General features: G+C 35.6%; 3 protein-coding genes across 3 annotated transcripts; 2 read left to right on the forward strand and 1 right to left on the reverse strand.

Annotated features, from left to right (window-relative positions):
* Positions 1-21: 21 nt before the first annotated feature.
* Positions 22-7,655, forward strand: LOC129807971 (protein mitoshell). Its single transcript, XM_055857598.1, has 5 exons — positions 22-142; positions 335-552; positions 3,164-4,148; positions 4,211-4,354; positions 7,312-7,655. The coding sequence occupies exons 2-5, from the start codon at positions 359-361 to the stop codon at positions 7,432-7,434; spliced, it is 1,446 nt and encodes a 481-aa protein (XP_055713573.1). The 5' UTR covers positions 22-142; positions 335-358; the 3' UTR covers positions 7,435-7,655.
* Positions 7,656-7,724: 69 nt separating this feature from the next.
* On the forward strand, positions 7,725-9,158 carry LOC129807972 (N6-adenosine-methyltransferase non-catalytic subunit). Its single transcript, XM_055857599.1, has 3 exons — positions 7,725-7,853; positions 7,936-8,100; positions 8,161-9,158. Exons 1-3 carry the CDS (start codon positions 7,788-7,790, stop codon positions 9,112-9,114), a joined length of 1,185 nt encoding a protein of 394 aa, XP_055713574.1. The 5' UTR covers positions 7,725-7,787; the 3' UTR covers positions 9,115-9,158.
* Positions 9,159-12,462: 3,304 nt separating this feature from the next.
* Positions 12,463-13,458, reverse strand: LOC129807973 (coiled-coil domain-containing protein 97). Its single transcript, XM_055857601.1, has one exon. The coding sequence runs from the start codon at positions 13,455-13,457 to the stop codon at positions 12,480-12,482; it is 978 nt and encodes a 325-aa protein (XP_055713576.1). The 5' UTR covers position 13,458; the 3' UTR covers positions 12,463-12,479.
* Positions 13,459-13,613: the final 155 nt, after the last annotated feature.

Genomic DNA, 13,613 nt, shown 5'->3' on the forward strand with positions numbered 1-13,613 from the left:
ATGCTTTCCCGCCAAAATCCTTTTGCCCTCTGGAAAAGTAGGCTGCGAAAATTCGCATTGACACTTTTCAATTGTTTTTTTCACTGAAAGCGACGCCGTGCATTTTCTCACCTTTGCACGAGATTTTGGCCAATTTTCAGAGGTAAGGTGTAAATTTTGATAATCTAGGTCTAGAGGAGAGATAATATTGATGTACTTTGGCTGTTGATACATGAGAAAAGTAGCAACCACGTGCTAGAATTGCCTCCAATCCACCCACACGTTCGTTGCCTATTTCCTGCCGGGGGCATGCACTTAAATTGCTGAATCATCGCTCATTTGCATTTAATTGCAGTAAACTGGAGAAATAATCATCAAGATGAACTCCCAGTCATCGGACCGAAAGAATTCCTCTTCTGCCAATGACTTCCCATCAATTGTGCCCTACACGCAATTTGCCACACAAAATTTTATTCCATTGACCCCCTCGCCCGTTCCTACCATAGCACCCCTCGCTATAACCCTGCCCCTCTTCTACAAACACGCCAACGATGGAGCTTCCGGAGGCACAGTGTGAGCATGACTTAAGATTTACAGGGGAGCAGCAATTGAAGCCCGCGCAGTTCTACCATAACCTCAATTTTCCCGCCAAAACGTTCCATAATTAACTTTGACCTTTTTTCCCGATTATATGTATGCATAGATTTTTATCAAATTCAACTGAATTACATTGAATAAGATAAGCTAAAATCCTTGTGAACATGCAAAGTCTCTGAAATATTTAAGCGTTGGATTTGTTATAAGAAAATTTTTAATTCTCTGCAAATTTAATTGCTGCATCCTGAATTTTCTGCATAATTTTCTCTCTAGGGGGAAGTGGGGCAGCTTTGAAAGTGGCGCAGCCTTGAAATTGAGATTTTTTTTAGCCATTTTTAAACAAAATTGAGCCCTATCATGATATAATTTAGCTGCACAAACAGATCGAGAAGCTAAATCGTCAGTTAAATCAGCATTTATCGTAACTTCATTTTTTGCGATTTTGAGATATATAGGGGAGACTGGGGCAAAAAGTCACAAAACGGATATTTTATTTTTTTACAAGCTAGGTTGGATTGTGGAAAGGGAGACACTTAAGAAAAAGTTCAATTTCAAATGCATTTTTAAGCCGAATAAATATATATATTTTTCATTTTCATTGCATCATGAGATTGGTTGTGAAATATTCTAACAAAATCTTAACAGTTTTTAATAGACATTTCAACCAATTAATTGGAATACAGTGCTGTCTCTCTATATGCACAGTTTGGGTACTTTTTTTGACAGTTCTCTCTCTGAATATGCACAACTTTTTTTGAAATTCCCAACGGTTTTTCCCCTTCTTTTAATAAATTATTATATTTTTATTGTTCTAGAATTTCCCGTGTTATTTTAACTATAATATGAGACAGAAAAAATAAAATTAAGAAAATTAAAAACAAGAAAAATTAGTTACCAAGAAAATAATTTTCTTTATTACTTTGTCAAAATGTAAACAAATTGATTTCGAATGCAACCGACACAAAAGTTGTGCACATAGAGAGTGTGCATATAGAGAGACAGAACTGTATTCCATCAAATTAAAAAGCAACAAATTTTGAAAAGATGGACAAAATTTTGGAAAGCGGGACAAAATTTTTTGGAAAGTTGGACATAGTGATATTAATGACAAGATATTATACGAGATATGTAGAAAATCAAATGTTGAGGGTTTTCTGCGTATACTTGCACATTGGATGGTTATGCTAATCCGTCCTTTATGTCCGGGTAACAGTTGAGGAACGCTAATTACCAAGAACTTCCTGGACGTCCAACCAAAAAGAGGTTCTGTAAATTTCACAGACGCCTCGCGCTGTCCAGCAGTTATAGTTTTAACTCTTTCTGGACCAAAACATATCCAGCGAACGAATTTTAGTAAAACTCACTTTATTGTAACTCTTAGTGGTCAAATATGGTACTTTTGTAGAGAAAGAATTTCTTCCGCCTCTGGGAAATTGGAAAACTTATGGGTACTCTCGTCCCCAAAAGAACACAAAGGATACAAACTTCAATTTTCCCAAAGCCAATATTATCGATTTTGTAAACTATTTGTGCGTGTCAAATGACTCCTGTACGATGTTGATCACTAAAACAAGAAGAATTATTGACCAGTATCATCTGGGATGTCCAGGAAATGGTCAAGAAGACACCAAATTCCTGCTTGCCAAAAGATACCTCAAAATATTTCACACAATAACACTTTAACACACATTTCTTTCAATACGATGTTATTGTAGACACATTAAGCTTTCTCAAAAGCATAAAAGACACTTCCTGGACAATCAGAATTCACCAAAATAAGGAAGAATAGGAAAAACTTCCCTGAAAGAAATCTTCCGCGCTGTCAAATGTCAAAATTATCGGCCATATTGGCAAAAATGTCGCTCCCGCTTGGAATTTTGTTACAAGGTTGGTGTCAAAAAGCAAATGGCGGGCATTGGCGGGATAACCTTACATTTGACCTCTAGATTTTTGGGGACGAGTGTACCCATAAAGTTTGAACAAGTTTTTTGAAAATTTAAGAAAAAATTGTTTTTCGAATTTATGCAATCTGTAATTGTTAGTTATCATACTTATTGGCCCCGACAGGTTTTTCCTTATTCTGGTCTAGAAATACGAAAAAAGTCACAATATCTGCAAGGAAGTAGAAAATCGAAAATTCACGATTTTTGACCGAAAATATCTTGGCTCAGGAATTAATTGGGATACTGCAAAAAATATCCTAGATTTGGACATCCTTATAGTTTGTAATCATCCACAAGAATCTGATTTATATCGATTCTAAATAGTCCAAAAAAAATCTTTTTTCCATGGGTACCCAGAGTCTCAAAGGAGACGAAAGAGTTATAAATCATTTTATAAAGATTTTTTCGAGTTAACTTACAGTTTATTAGTGCCAGTTTTATTATTTTGACTCAAAAGTATTGCATTCGGGGCTCATTTTTAAGAAAAATAAAGCTGAACTGAAAATTTCGTACTGAAAAGTTGTCAAAAGGAAGTTACGACAAATGTTGATTTAACTGACGAAATTACATTATGATATTCACATTTTCAAAGCTGCCCCACTTCCCGCCTACTTGAATTATAATAAAGATTGTTCCTGCTACAGGAACGGAGATGGGGGATTAGTGTTAAACGTGAAGGGAGATGCAGGATCTTGGCGCAGTAGGCCAATTTCTGGTCCAGATAGTGCCAATTTCACCAGGACAGCACTCAGGGGATGCGAAATTGCTGAGAAAATTGTGCATAATCACAAAAATCGACCATGCTTTAAGAAAATCGACAGCCTCTGTGCACGCCTTAAGCAAGATCTCTCGCGCCAGGACAGTGTTCTGGCCAATATAAATTCCCAAGGTCTCGCATGGGCTGTCAAGGATATGATCTTTACATTCACACGCATCGTCAATGCGTGGATCATTGTAAAAGGCTATATGTATGACATTCCACCGGGTCTCAAGAAGGTCAAGCAATCGTGCTCAGAGGGATTTGATGAGAGTTTTATGAAATGGCAAGAAGCCACTTTGGATTTCCTTGAGAATCTAACTGAGTCCTTCGAGAAGCTGGATAATTTGGTGCAGAGCCAGAAGAATCGTCTTGGGTCGAATGGACGAAAGGAAGATAAGGATATCGGGAGGAAGAAAAATAGTGATATTTCGGATGAATCAAAAGATGATGACTTCTTTGATGACTTCACTCAAGTGTCTCCTGTAAAATTCTCTTCAGACTTTTGCAGTGAGACCAAAGTTGAGACTATCCGAGATGGAGGATATATTCGTACAGGGATATACAATCCTCTGCAGACGACAAATTCAAATCTCCAAATAGATTCTCAACAATTGCTGCAATGGGAGCAAAGTATCTTTCCGCAGAAAAAATCACCTGGTGTTTCTGCAGAAAGTCCAGTGAAACTTGCAACAAAGCACTCACCTGATAATCAGCCAGAAAGTCCTGAGAAGTATCTTGCATTTCTTCGAGAGAAATACGGAAGTGAGCAAGTTAATCCTGAAGATACACTCATCTGGATATTACTGTCCAAATTGTATGAGATGAAGGATGCTTCGCTTTTCTTCAATAAACACTTCACCAAGAACTACGTAAAGATTACTTATATGCACTATTCACGGGGCTGGGTAGCTCAATCTTTAATTATTTACAGGTGCCAGATTATGTAGCAACGGCATTCACCTGTAAAGATATGAAATCAATTATGATTTCAATTGAAAAGCGTTCCTATCCAACTTTGTCGGCTGTTGTTAAGGATCTCGGAGCTATTATTTATGATGCAAAATCATACATTAAGGTAAGATTGTTAATTCCGTTTATTCCAGTTTCCAGTTGAGGGGCAGCTTTGAAAATGAGATTTTTCAGCTATTTTTAAATAAAATTGAGCCTTATCATGATACAATTTAGCTACACAAACAGATTGAGAAACTAAATTACATTAGGGTGAAAGGAACACCTATTGACACTTTAATGGACACTACACTGTATCATTTGGAATACGAAATTTGAACACTTATCCTTATCGAAAAACGTAGATTAATGAAAAAACGCCATACTACTTTAGATTTTATTAGATATATTAAATAAATTTCAACATTTTGACAAAAGTGTCAATAGTGATTCCCTGTCGAAGAAGTGTTCATTCGACCCTATGATATCACTCAGTTCCGTTTAGGAGAAAAATCCCATTTACAAGTGTCCTACTTCCCCCTACATCTAAGTTTTGAGAAGATTTCAAACAAGTTCAAATAGAAAATTCAATTTAATGATTTCTTATTAGTTTCCAAAAACCAAAAATGTAGAAAAATATTGTTTATTAAGGCTCCGGCACACCATCAGGAAAATTTTATGAAGCTGAAATTGGAATCCCTTTCTTCCCTACGCGTTTTGCATATATCTATCTCATTCTTTACCTAGAAACCTAGAAATTTAGAAACATAAAATTTGCTTCGCGAAAATTCATTTTCCTCTCACCTCTTCATATATCCTCCAAAACCATGTTTTTTGCGATTACTCGATATTTTTTAGAAATAACCCAGCTGGACATTTCGTCCTTATACGAATATACCGTTGAATCATTCCTATCAACGGTTTTTCAACGTTAAATGTAGAAAAGGCTCTAGAGAGCGTTTTTCGCATCCGAATGGAGTCATGCCTGGGCTCGTTGGAAAGGTCTTGGAGTTTCCGATAAAAGTGATTCGGTTCCAATCGGTTCTGAACCGGTAATGAATTGATTTATTATTCACAAATCGATTTAAACCGATTTATAAATCCGTTTAAATCGGTTGTGATCCGATAAAGAATCGTTAATAAATTTTTGCCCGAAAAAAAAATTTGTTACTCTTAAAACTATTTTGTGGGATTTTTTGAGTGACTTAGGGTTCAAATTGGTTGAAAACCGGTAAACAGTAAACAATGTGAAAGTGTTTTTAAGATAAAGCATCTAAGTCACGTGTTCGAGCACTTTACAAAGCCTAGGACGCTATGCCACCTGCCACCCCTTTTTGGATAATATATATATATTAGAAGTAATCAGGAGGACATTTGGTCTGGATACGAAAATATCGTTGAATCATACCTAATAACGGTTTTCAAGGTGAAAGGTTAAAAATGCTTTAGAAAGCGCATTTAGAAACCGAATGGAGTCGTGTTTGAGTTTGTTGGAAGGGTCTTGGAATTCTTGACAAGCTTGAAGCTATACCAATTAGTTATGAACCTGTTTATAATCGATAACTAATTTTTAACCGAATTATATGACTCCTAAGGTATTTTTTTTTGTTTTGAGTGATTTGGGAATCGGTTCAAATCGGTTGACCGTAAACGGTAAATGATGCGAAAGTATTTTTAAAGAATAGCATCTAAGTCACAAGTTCGAACACTTCGCAAAGTTTGGGACGCTCTGCCACCTCTTGTTCTTTGCAAAACAATTTTTGCATTTCTCCAGTTTAACGAAGCAATTAGATTGAAATTTCTTCTGGTATTTTTGAATTTAACGGAGAATTTTTTTGAATTTCTCGAATTTCGCAAAGAAATTCTAGAATTTCATAAATTTCGCGAAGTAATATTTGAATTTCTCGGGTTTTGTTAAGCATTTTTTTCGAATTTCAGGGAGCATTTTTTGGGTTCCTTGGGTTCCAAAAAGCGAAATTTTGATTTTTTTCGAGTTTAACGAAATAATTATATTGAGTTCCTCGACTTTTCCAAAACAATTTTTAAATGTTCTCAAATTTCACGAAGCTATTTTTGTGTATTTCAAAGCCAATTATAAATTTCTCGGGTTTCGTTAAGCGTTTCTTAGGACAATTGACAAGAATTTCGTACTATGAGACACTCCTAGCTTATTATGGGATATTTTTCTCGTTTAGTTTTAAAGTTAATCCACCCTAAACTAAGTAAAGTTTATTTTTCTTAGTGTAAAATCGGTTTAATCAGTTTATTCATTGTTCTTATTGTTGAAGGGTACAGAAAATTCTGAACATTAATTAGTATGAAAAATTTATTATTTTTAGTGTTTAAGAGCTAGTAAAGTTACTAATATAAACATCGAAACTTTTATATTTTTACCTTTCAAAATATGTTTTTTAATGAGTTAGCTCCTTGTCGTTCTAAATGATGTGCAAATTTTGCTGAAATTAGAATGACAAGGGATCAACTTGCTTGAGTTAGTCCCCTGTTTCATAAAAATTTGAACGATGAATATATTTTGTGCCCCTTTACTTCAAACAAAATTATGCAAGTCAAAAAGATTAAAATTTTGAAAAACTTTTCTAATAACGAAATTTAATGACTTATATCATCTGAAAATTTATTAAATTGTCTTTCTAAGTGCATTAGAATTTCAAAATCGCAAAATCGCAAAAAAGTGAGTTGACCCCTTATAATTTCCAAGGAGCGAAATAATGCGTATAGGAATTTTTCTGCACTCGTGATCGTTATGTTAAATATTTTGAAAATGAGAAGTTTTTCCGTATTATAAGATACCTTTCCGTATGGAGGGATAAATTTACTAAATTTTTGTTGAAATAAATTTTTCCTTGAAGCACTGTGAGCTGAGTCCGAGATCAATTTAGGAATTGGCTTCAAATAGCTCCATATAAAAAGGCCAACTTGCCAGGCGCTTGTTTCTCAACAAGCGCAATTTCTTCAACTATTTCTTAAAATATGAGCAAAGAAAAATTTCATTTGCTGGCTAATTCTGCCCTGGTCTCCCCTAATAATAATAATGATAAAGTATTTTCTTTTTTTCAATTTTAGAAGAATCCCGACAGTGGCTTTCTTGCTACAAACACAAAGGCCTTCCAGACTGAATTGAAGAGCATTCTCAATGATGAAATCTTTTCTCACTACAATTTTGATTACATCTTCATCGATCCTTAAAGGGAATTTTCAACATTTTGCTAAATATTTCAAAGATTTTCTTAAATAATCCGAATCACTTGGTGAATTTGCAACTTGAATTGTGTTACAAAATTGACTATTTTTTATATTTACGCAATTTTTTATAATGAATACAATATTATAATGAATTTGAATTGTAAATTTAATAAAAAAAATTAAAAAATATATATCATTCGTTGGAAGAAACGGTTATTTTGAAATATAAATTCAAAGTGCTTTCTCTCTATCGATTGCAGCGACATCATGCAAAGTGGTGAACTGCCAGAGTTTCAGTTTGCGGTGTTGTTTTTGCTGAATATATTTTTGTTTTGCAAGATTTTATTGTGAAAATTATGGGAGATCTTCTGAAAAGTGTAAAAGAAAGATCAAAAAAGCGAAAGCGTCTCTTGGCACAGACGGTGAGTGTGGAAAATCTAATAAAACTTTAAATTTGACAGAGATATTGAGTAAAATATGCAACTAACCTAACTTTTTGGTCAGCTGGGGGTGTCTAGTGTGGAGGATTTGAAGTATATCCTGGGAACGGCTGAAGTCGAGGAGACTTCTTCACCAAAAAGTGTTCGGGATGATGATGAGAAAACGCCCACAATGAAAAAGTCACACACGGAAAATTTATTCTACCGTGATTCATCCACTTTTCTGAAGGTAAGGCCGTCCGGAAGAAGTGTTTGGATATTTTTTCTTGAGGGATTTCTGCATTTCCAGGGAACACAATCATCCAATCCACACAATGACTACTGTCAGCATTTCGTGGACACTGGCCATAGACCGCAGAATTTTATCCGTGATGTTGGTCTAGCGGACAGATTCGAGGAGTACCCGAAGCTGAGGGAATTGATCAGACTGAAAGATGAATTAATCGCAGAGACTGCCACTCCGCCCATGTATTTACAGGCAGACATGAAAGTGCTGGACCTAAAGAGTCTGGGCACAAAGTTCGATGTGATTCTGATTGAGCCGCCCCTGGAGGAGTACGCAAAAGGTGGTGCAGGAGTGGCTGGTGGAACGAGCCGATCTTTCTGGTCATGGGAAGAGATAATTGACCTAGAAATTGGTGAATTGGCTGCTCATCGGAGTTTTGTCTTTCTCTGGTGTGGAAGTTCCGAAGGCTTGGACATGGGACGCAATTGTCTGCGAAAATGGGGCTTCCGGAGATGCGAAGATATCTCATGGATACGCACGAATATCAACAATCCGGGTCACTCAAAGATCCTCGAATCCAAGGCAGTTTTTCAGCGCACAAAGGAGCACTGTCTGATGGGAATCAAGGGAACAGTTAGAAGATCTACCGATGGAGATTTTATCCATGCCAATGTGGACATTGATTTGATAATTTCAGAGGAGGAGGGCTTTGGTAGCTTTGAGAAACCAATAGAAATATTCCACATTATCGAGCACTTCTGCCTTGGGCGACGACGTCTGCATATCTTTGGACGAGATGCAAATATTCGTCCGGGATGGCTGACAATTGGACCAGAGCTGACAAATTCCAATTTTAACAGTGAACTCTATGCCAGCTACTTCGCCGACAATACCACGACCGGATGCACCGATCGCATTGAAGCCCTGAGGCCTAAGAGTCCGCCAGCGAATGGGGGAAAAGTTATCCGGGGCCGTGGTAGAGGAGGCTTTGCACGAGCTCGTGGTCGTGCAAGGTAATAGTTGGAAGTTTTAAGTAAAATAAATTACTTTTTCCAAGCCTACTTGGGTTGAATTATTTTTCTGATTTTCTCCCCTTTTACTATTTCTGAGTCAATTTGAATTTTTTTCATGGAGAAACTACAAAAAATCTTAGATTTTAAATTTTGACCAAGGCCTTCATTAATCTTCTTGTAGGGCATCAGAAGTTATAGGTAGGGCATTCATCAAAATTTTTGATTGATCTATTTTGGTTAGTCTATTTCTGTCCCACTTCACTTGAATGTAAGTGAACGAGGTAAAACAAAGAAAAAAAATTCAAAAAGACAAATTTTAAAAATAAAATATATTAGGGGAGACTGGGGCAAAAAGTCACAAATCGAAAATTTCAAAATTCAATATCTTCCAAGATAAATAAGATAGCGGTTTAAAATTTTTACCACAAATAGCTTCCATAAACCTTCTTCGATGTTGTATGTTTCTTCGAATTCGAACAAGGAATATAGAAAATAAAAAAATATCAAAATTTTTAGCCCTATTTTTAAAATATTTTCCTTGAAGAATATATCAATTATTACCTACTTATTATTCAAAATTTGTGCACTGATGATTATTTCCTAAATGACTTGGATTCTTTGAATACGAAGCCGCTATCTATTTTAGAATTTTACAAAGATTCTTCTACCAAGAAATCTTTTTATTAAAAACGACCACTTGGGGTAAAAAGTAACAAAAGCTATGGAGCAAAAAGTAAGAAAAACCGTAACAATTTCTGATGTCTCACGGCAAAAAAACGTAAATGCCATGTGTCGCCGCTTGTTGTTTGCATTGGTCAAACGATTTGCAGTCTTTTCTGCATTTTTTTTTTCTAAAATAGCTTGAAAATCGTTTTTATCGTTCAGTTATTAAAAAAATTGTGTTTTACAAAGGTGTAGAGGAATAAATTACCTATGAAAATATGTTATCTAGGTATTTTTTTTAAATTTACGGAATCCCGTAACAAAGCGAATTAAAATATGATAATATCCAATGCCTGATACTATTTGCCCCAGCATTTTTGAGAATGGCCACAAAATTACCTTTTAGAAAACGGCTCGATAAACGTAAGGTAAAGTACCCTTTATTCGACCGGTTCCTCTATTCGACCGGTAGATTTATTTATTCAATTTAATTATATTTCCTATAATATTTTGTGTATGATCTAACATTAATAGGTCAATTATTTTTTAAATAATACGAATCAGTGATAAATTCATAGAAATTGATGAAATTCACCATCAAATATTTAAAAATTGACCCACCGGTCGAATAGAGGAACCCGGTCGAGTAAGGGTACTTTACCTTATTTGCTTACAAAATAGAGGAAAATGACTTTCACAAAGTTGTAGAGCGGTAAATTTTCTATAAAACTGCGCTAATTAGAAATTTCTGGGGCGTTCGAGTACTTTGTAAAAAATAAAATATCCGTTTTGTGACTTTTTGCCCCAGTCTCCCCTATTCTAATTCTTCGATAGATATACTTAAGTGGTTACGTGGGCCAAAATTAACAAAAAAAAACAGCAGATTTTGTTCTATTTTCTTTTCGACATAATAAAAAATATAATTAATTCAAGCTCTTACCAAGGGGTTACTCAAGATCGAGAATTTGTGTCCATATTCCGTTTATTCCATGGAATTCCAATGTGATTCTAGTGATTCCAAATATGTCATTCTCTTAATAATTCAATTCGGTATTCTGTGATTCTCAATTATTTTATTCTGTGATTTTGTTTATCCCCGATATCGTCGAATTTATCGAATTTCGATGTTGCTAAATATGATCAAGATAATTTTTGAACAATAGCAAGAGCTATGTACAATATCGCTATGAAACAGGCTAGATGAAATATCTAGCTAGAAAGCTTTCCACATCAGGTCTCAAAATAATCAAAATAGGATTAGAATTCAACTTTTGAAAGAAAGTTTTTGTAACTAAAACACCAGCATTATCATTCCGTTTTTGATCAAAATTTCCCGTCATTTTCTTCAAGGAAAAGCCTTAACTCTTTCGTCTCCTTTGGGACTCTGGGTACTCATGGAAAAAATTATTTCTTTGGACTATTTAGAATCGATAAAAATCCGATTCCTGTGGATGATTACAAACTATAAGGATGTCCAAATCTAGGATATTTTTTGCAGTATATCCCAATTAACTCCTGAGCCAAGATATTTTTGGTCAAAAATCGTGAATTTTCGATTTTCTGCTTCATTGCAGATATTGTGACTTTTTTCATATTTCTAGACCCGAATAAGGAAAAACCTCTCGGGGCCAATAAGTATGATAACTATCAATTACAGATTACATAAATTCGAAAAACAATTTTTTCTTAAATTTTCAAAAAACTTGTTCAAAGTTGATGGGTACTCTCGTCCCCAAAAATCTAGAGGTCAAATGTAAGGTTATCCCGCCAATGCCCGCCATTTGCTTTTTGACACCAACCTTGTAACAAAATTCCAAACGGGAGCGACATTTTTGCCAATATGGCCGATAATTTTGACATTTGGCAGCGAGGGAGATTGCTTTCAGGGAAGTTTGTCCTATTCTTCCAGATTTTGGTGAATTCTGATTATCCAGGAAGTGTTTTTTATGCTTTTGAGAAAGCTTAATGTGTCTGCAATAACATCGTGTGAGAGAAATGTGTGTTAAAGTGTTATTGTGTGAAATATTTTGAGGAATCTGTTGGCAAGCAGGAGCTGGGTGTCCTTTTTAGCACTTCCTGGACATCCCACAAAATACTGGTCAATAATTCTTCTTGTTTTAGTGATCAACATCGTACAGGAGTCATTTGACACGCACAAATAGTTTACAAAATCGATAATATTGGCTTTGGGAAAATTGAAGTTTGTATCCTTTGTGTTCTTTTGGGGACGAGAGTACCCATGAGTTTTCCAATTTCCCAGAGGCGGAAGAAATTCTTTCTCTACAAAAGTACCATATTTGACCACTAAGAGTTACAATAAAGTTAGTTTTACTGAAATTCGTTCGTTGGATATGTTGTGGTCCGGAAAGACTTAAGAAAATTTTATGAAATCAAAATTCACATCCATTTCTTTCTCACTCGCTTTCCATATGTCTATCTCATTCTTTCGCACTTTAAATTCAAATTCGATTGAGCTTGAATTTGTTGTGAAGTTTAAAATAAGAAGAAGAGTGCGAAAGAGTGAGATAGACTTTTTCAAATCTTTTGAGAAAGAAAGGGATGCGAATTTGGACTTTAAGAAATTTTCCTGATCTGAAAGGTGTGCCAGACCGGACCCCGTTATTTCTTAAATGTGAAACCCTCCTAATGCGGCCCTGTGAACGTGCAGTGAAATGTAAAAAAGACTTGATGAGATTTTCAAATAATTTATAATTGTTCCTGAAGAGATTGATGTCTGTTCAAGTGCTCCATATAAATGTCCAGTTCATCTTCACTTGAAGCCTCTTCCTGCCCATATATTCCATTGGCTGCGGAATCATTGGTGTCATCATCGTCATCGAAGTATTTCTCTTCTTCATCAAGTGAACGAATAGCATCGTCATAATCTGCATTGTTATCCACTGCCGAATAATCAAAATCCTTGTCTGTTCCTTGCAAAAAATTTGTGTACATAATTCCCATGAATTCCTCTCTTAGCAAATCTCTCTCAGTCCTCGTGATGGGTTTCTGACTGGATCTGGAAGTTGATGCTGCTGAATGATCTGTAAATTCTCCCCAAAGAGTCCTCTCCTTGGGCACTGAATTTTCTGAACTGGATGATGAATTCTCTTCCTGACCATATTTCTCCTGTGCCAATTTCTCACTGTAATCGCTGTCCTCTATGCCATTGAGAAGGACATTGACTAGGGATGAGCTATCCCTGTTGTCACGAGTCATCTTTTCATCTTCACTGAGAAATTGTCCAATCAATTGATCATACAACAGTGGCTCTCGATTCATCATCTCCGTCTCTGTGAAATATGCTGAATTTTCAGCTATCATCTTCTGCATAGCAGCATATCTTCTATTTCTTATCTCTACGCCTTTATTCTTGTGCCATCGTCTGAGCCTCTCCAGGTGCTGCTTCACAATGTATTCTTCATCCCCTGAGTACTGTTTTTCCTCAAAATACACCAAATTCTCAATGTCAATATGATTGCCAAAGCGAGCCAGGAAGAGAGAATCTTTCTTGCTAAATAATTCTTTCACAATTTCCTCTTTTTCTTCCATTGTCAAATCAGGATCATCAATTTGCTGACTTTTGAAGAAAACTCGATCTCCATTGCAGATATTTTGAATTATTTTGGCGCGTAATTCATCCTCCTCAGCGACACTAGCGACAGTATCGGTGTCTATTGGAAGCATAGTGACAGCATAAGCGTGAAAAATATTACAATGCAATTTCAAGTGTTTTCTTTAAAAATTCGTCGGTTTTTCCTGTTTTCCAATATGACAACCGAGTAAATCACTTTCTTTTGAACTCTTTTACTTGCAAACACCTATTTACACGTGGTATTTATT

The sequence above is a fragment of the Phlebotomus papatasi genome, chromosome 3 (assembly GCF_024763615.1).
Source record: "Phlebotomus papatasi isolate M1 chromosome 3, Ppap_2.1, whole genome shotgun sequence".
Lineage (NCBI taxonomy): Eukaryota > Metazoa > Arthropoda > Insecta > Diptera > Psychodidae > Phlebotomus > Phlebotomus papatasi.

Bases quoted from the DNA above. Each gene is read 5' to 3' on its own strand.
- LOC129807971 (XM_055857598.1), top strand. From the start codon at position 359: ATGAACTCCCAGTCATCGGACCGAAAGAATTCCTCTTCTGCCAATGAC. The intron at 4,149-4,210 runs GTAAAGATTACT...AATTATTTACAG, and splicing joins AACACTTCACCAAGAACTAC to GTGCCAGATTATGTAGCAAC. The intron at 4,355-7,311 runs GTAAGATTGTTA...TTTCAATTTTAG, and splicing joins ATGCAAAATCATACATTAAG to AAGAATCCCGACAGTGGCTT.
- LOC129807972 (XM_055857599.1), top strand. From the start codon at position 7,788: ATGGGAGATCTTCTGAAAAGTGTAAAAGAAAGATCAAAAAAGCGAAAG. The intron at 7,854-7,935 runs GTGAGTGTGGAA...CTTTTTGGTCAG, and splicing joins AGCGTCTCTTGGCACAGACG to CTGGGGGTGTCTAGTGTGGA. The intron at 8,101-8,160 runs GTAAGGCCGTCC...CTGCATTTCCAG, and splicing joins ATTCATCCACTTTTCTGAAG to GGAACACAATCATCCAATCC.
- LOC129807973 (XM_055857601.1), bottom strand. From the start codon at position 13,457: ATGCTTCCAATAGACACCGATACTGTCGCTAGTGTCGCTGAGGAGGAT.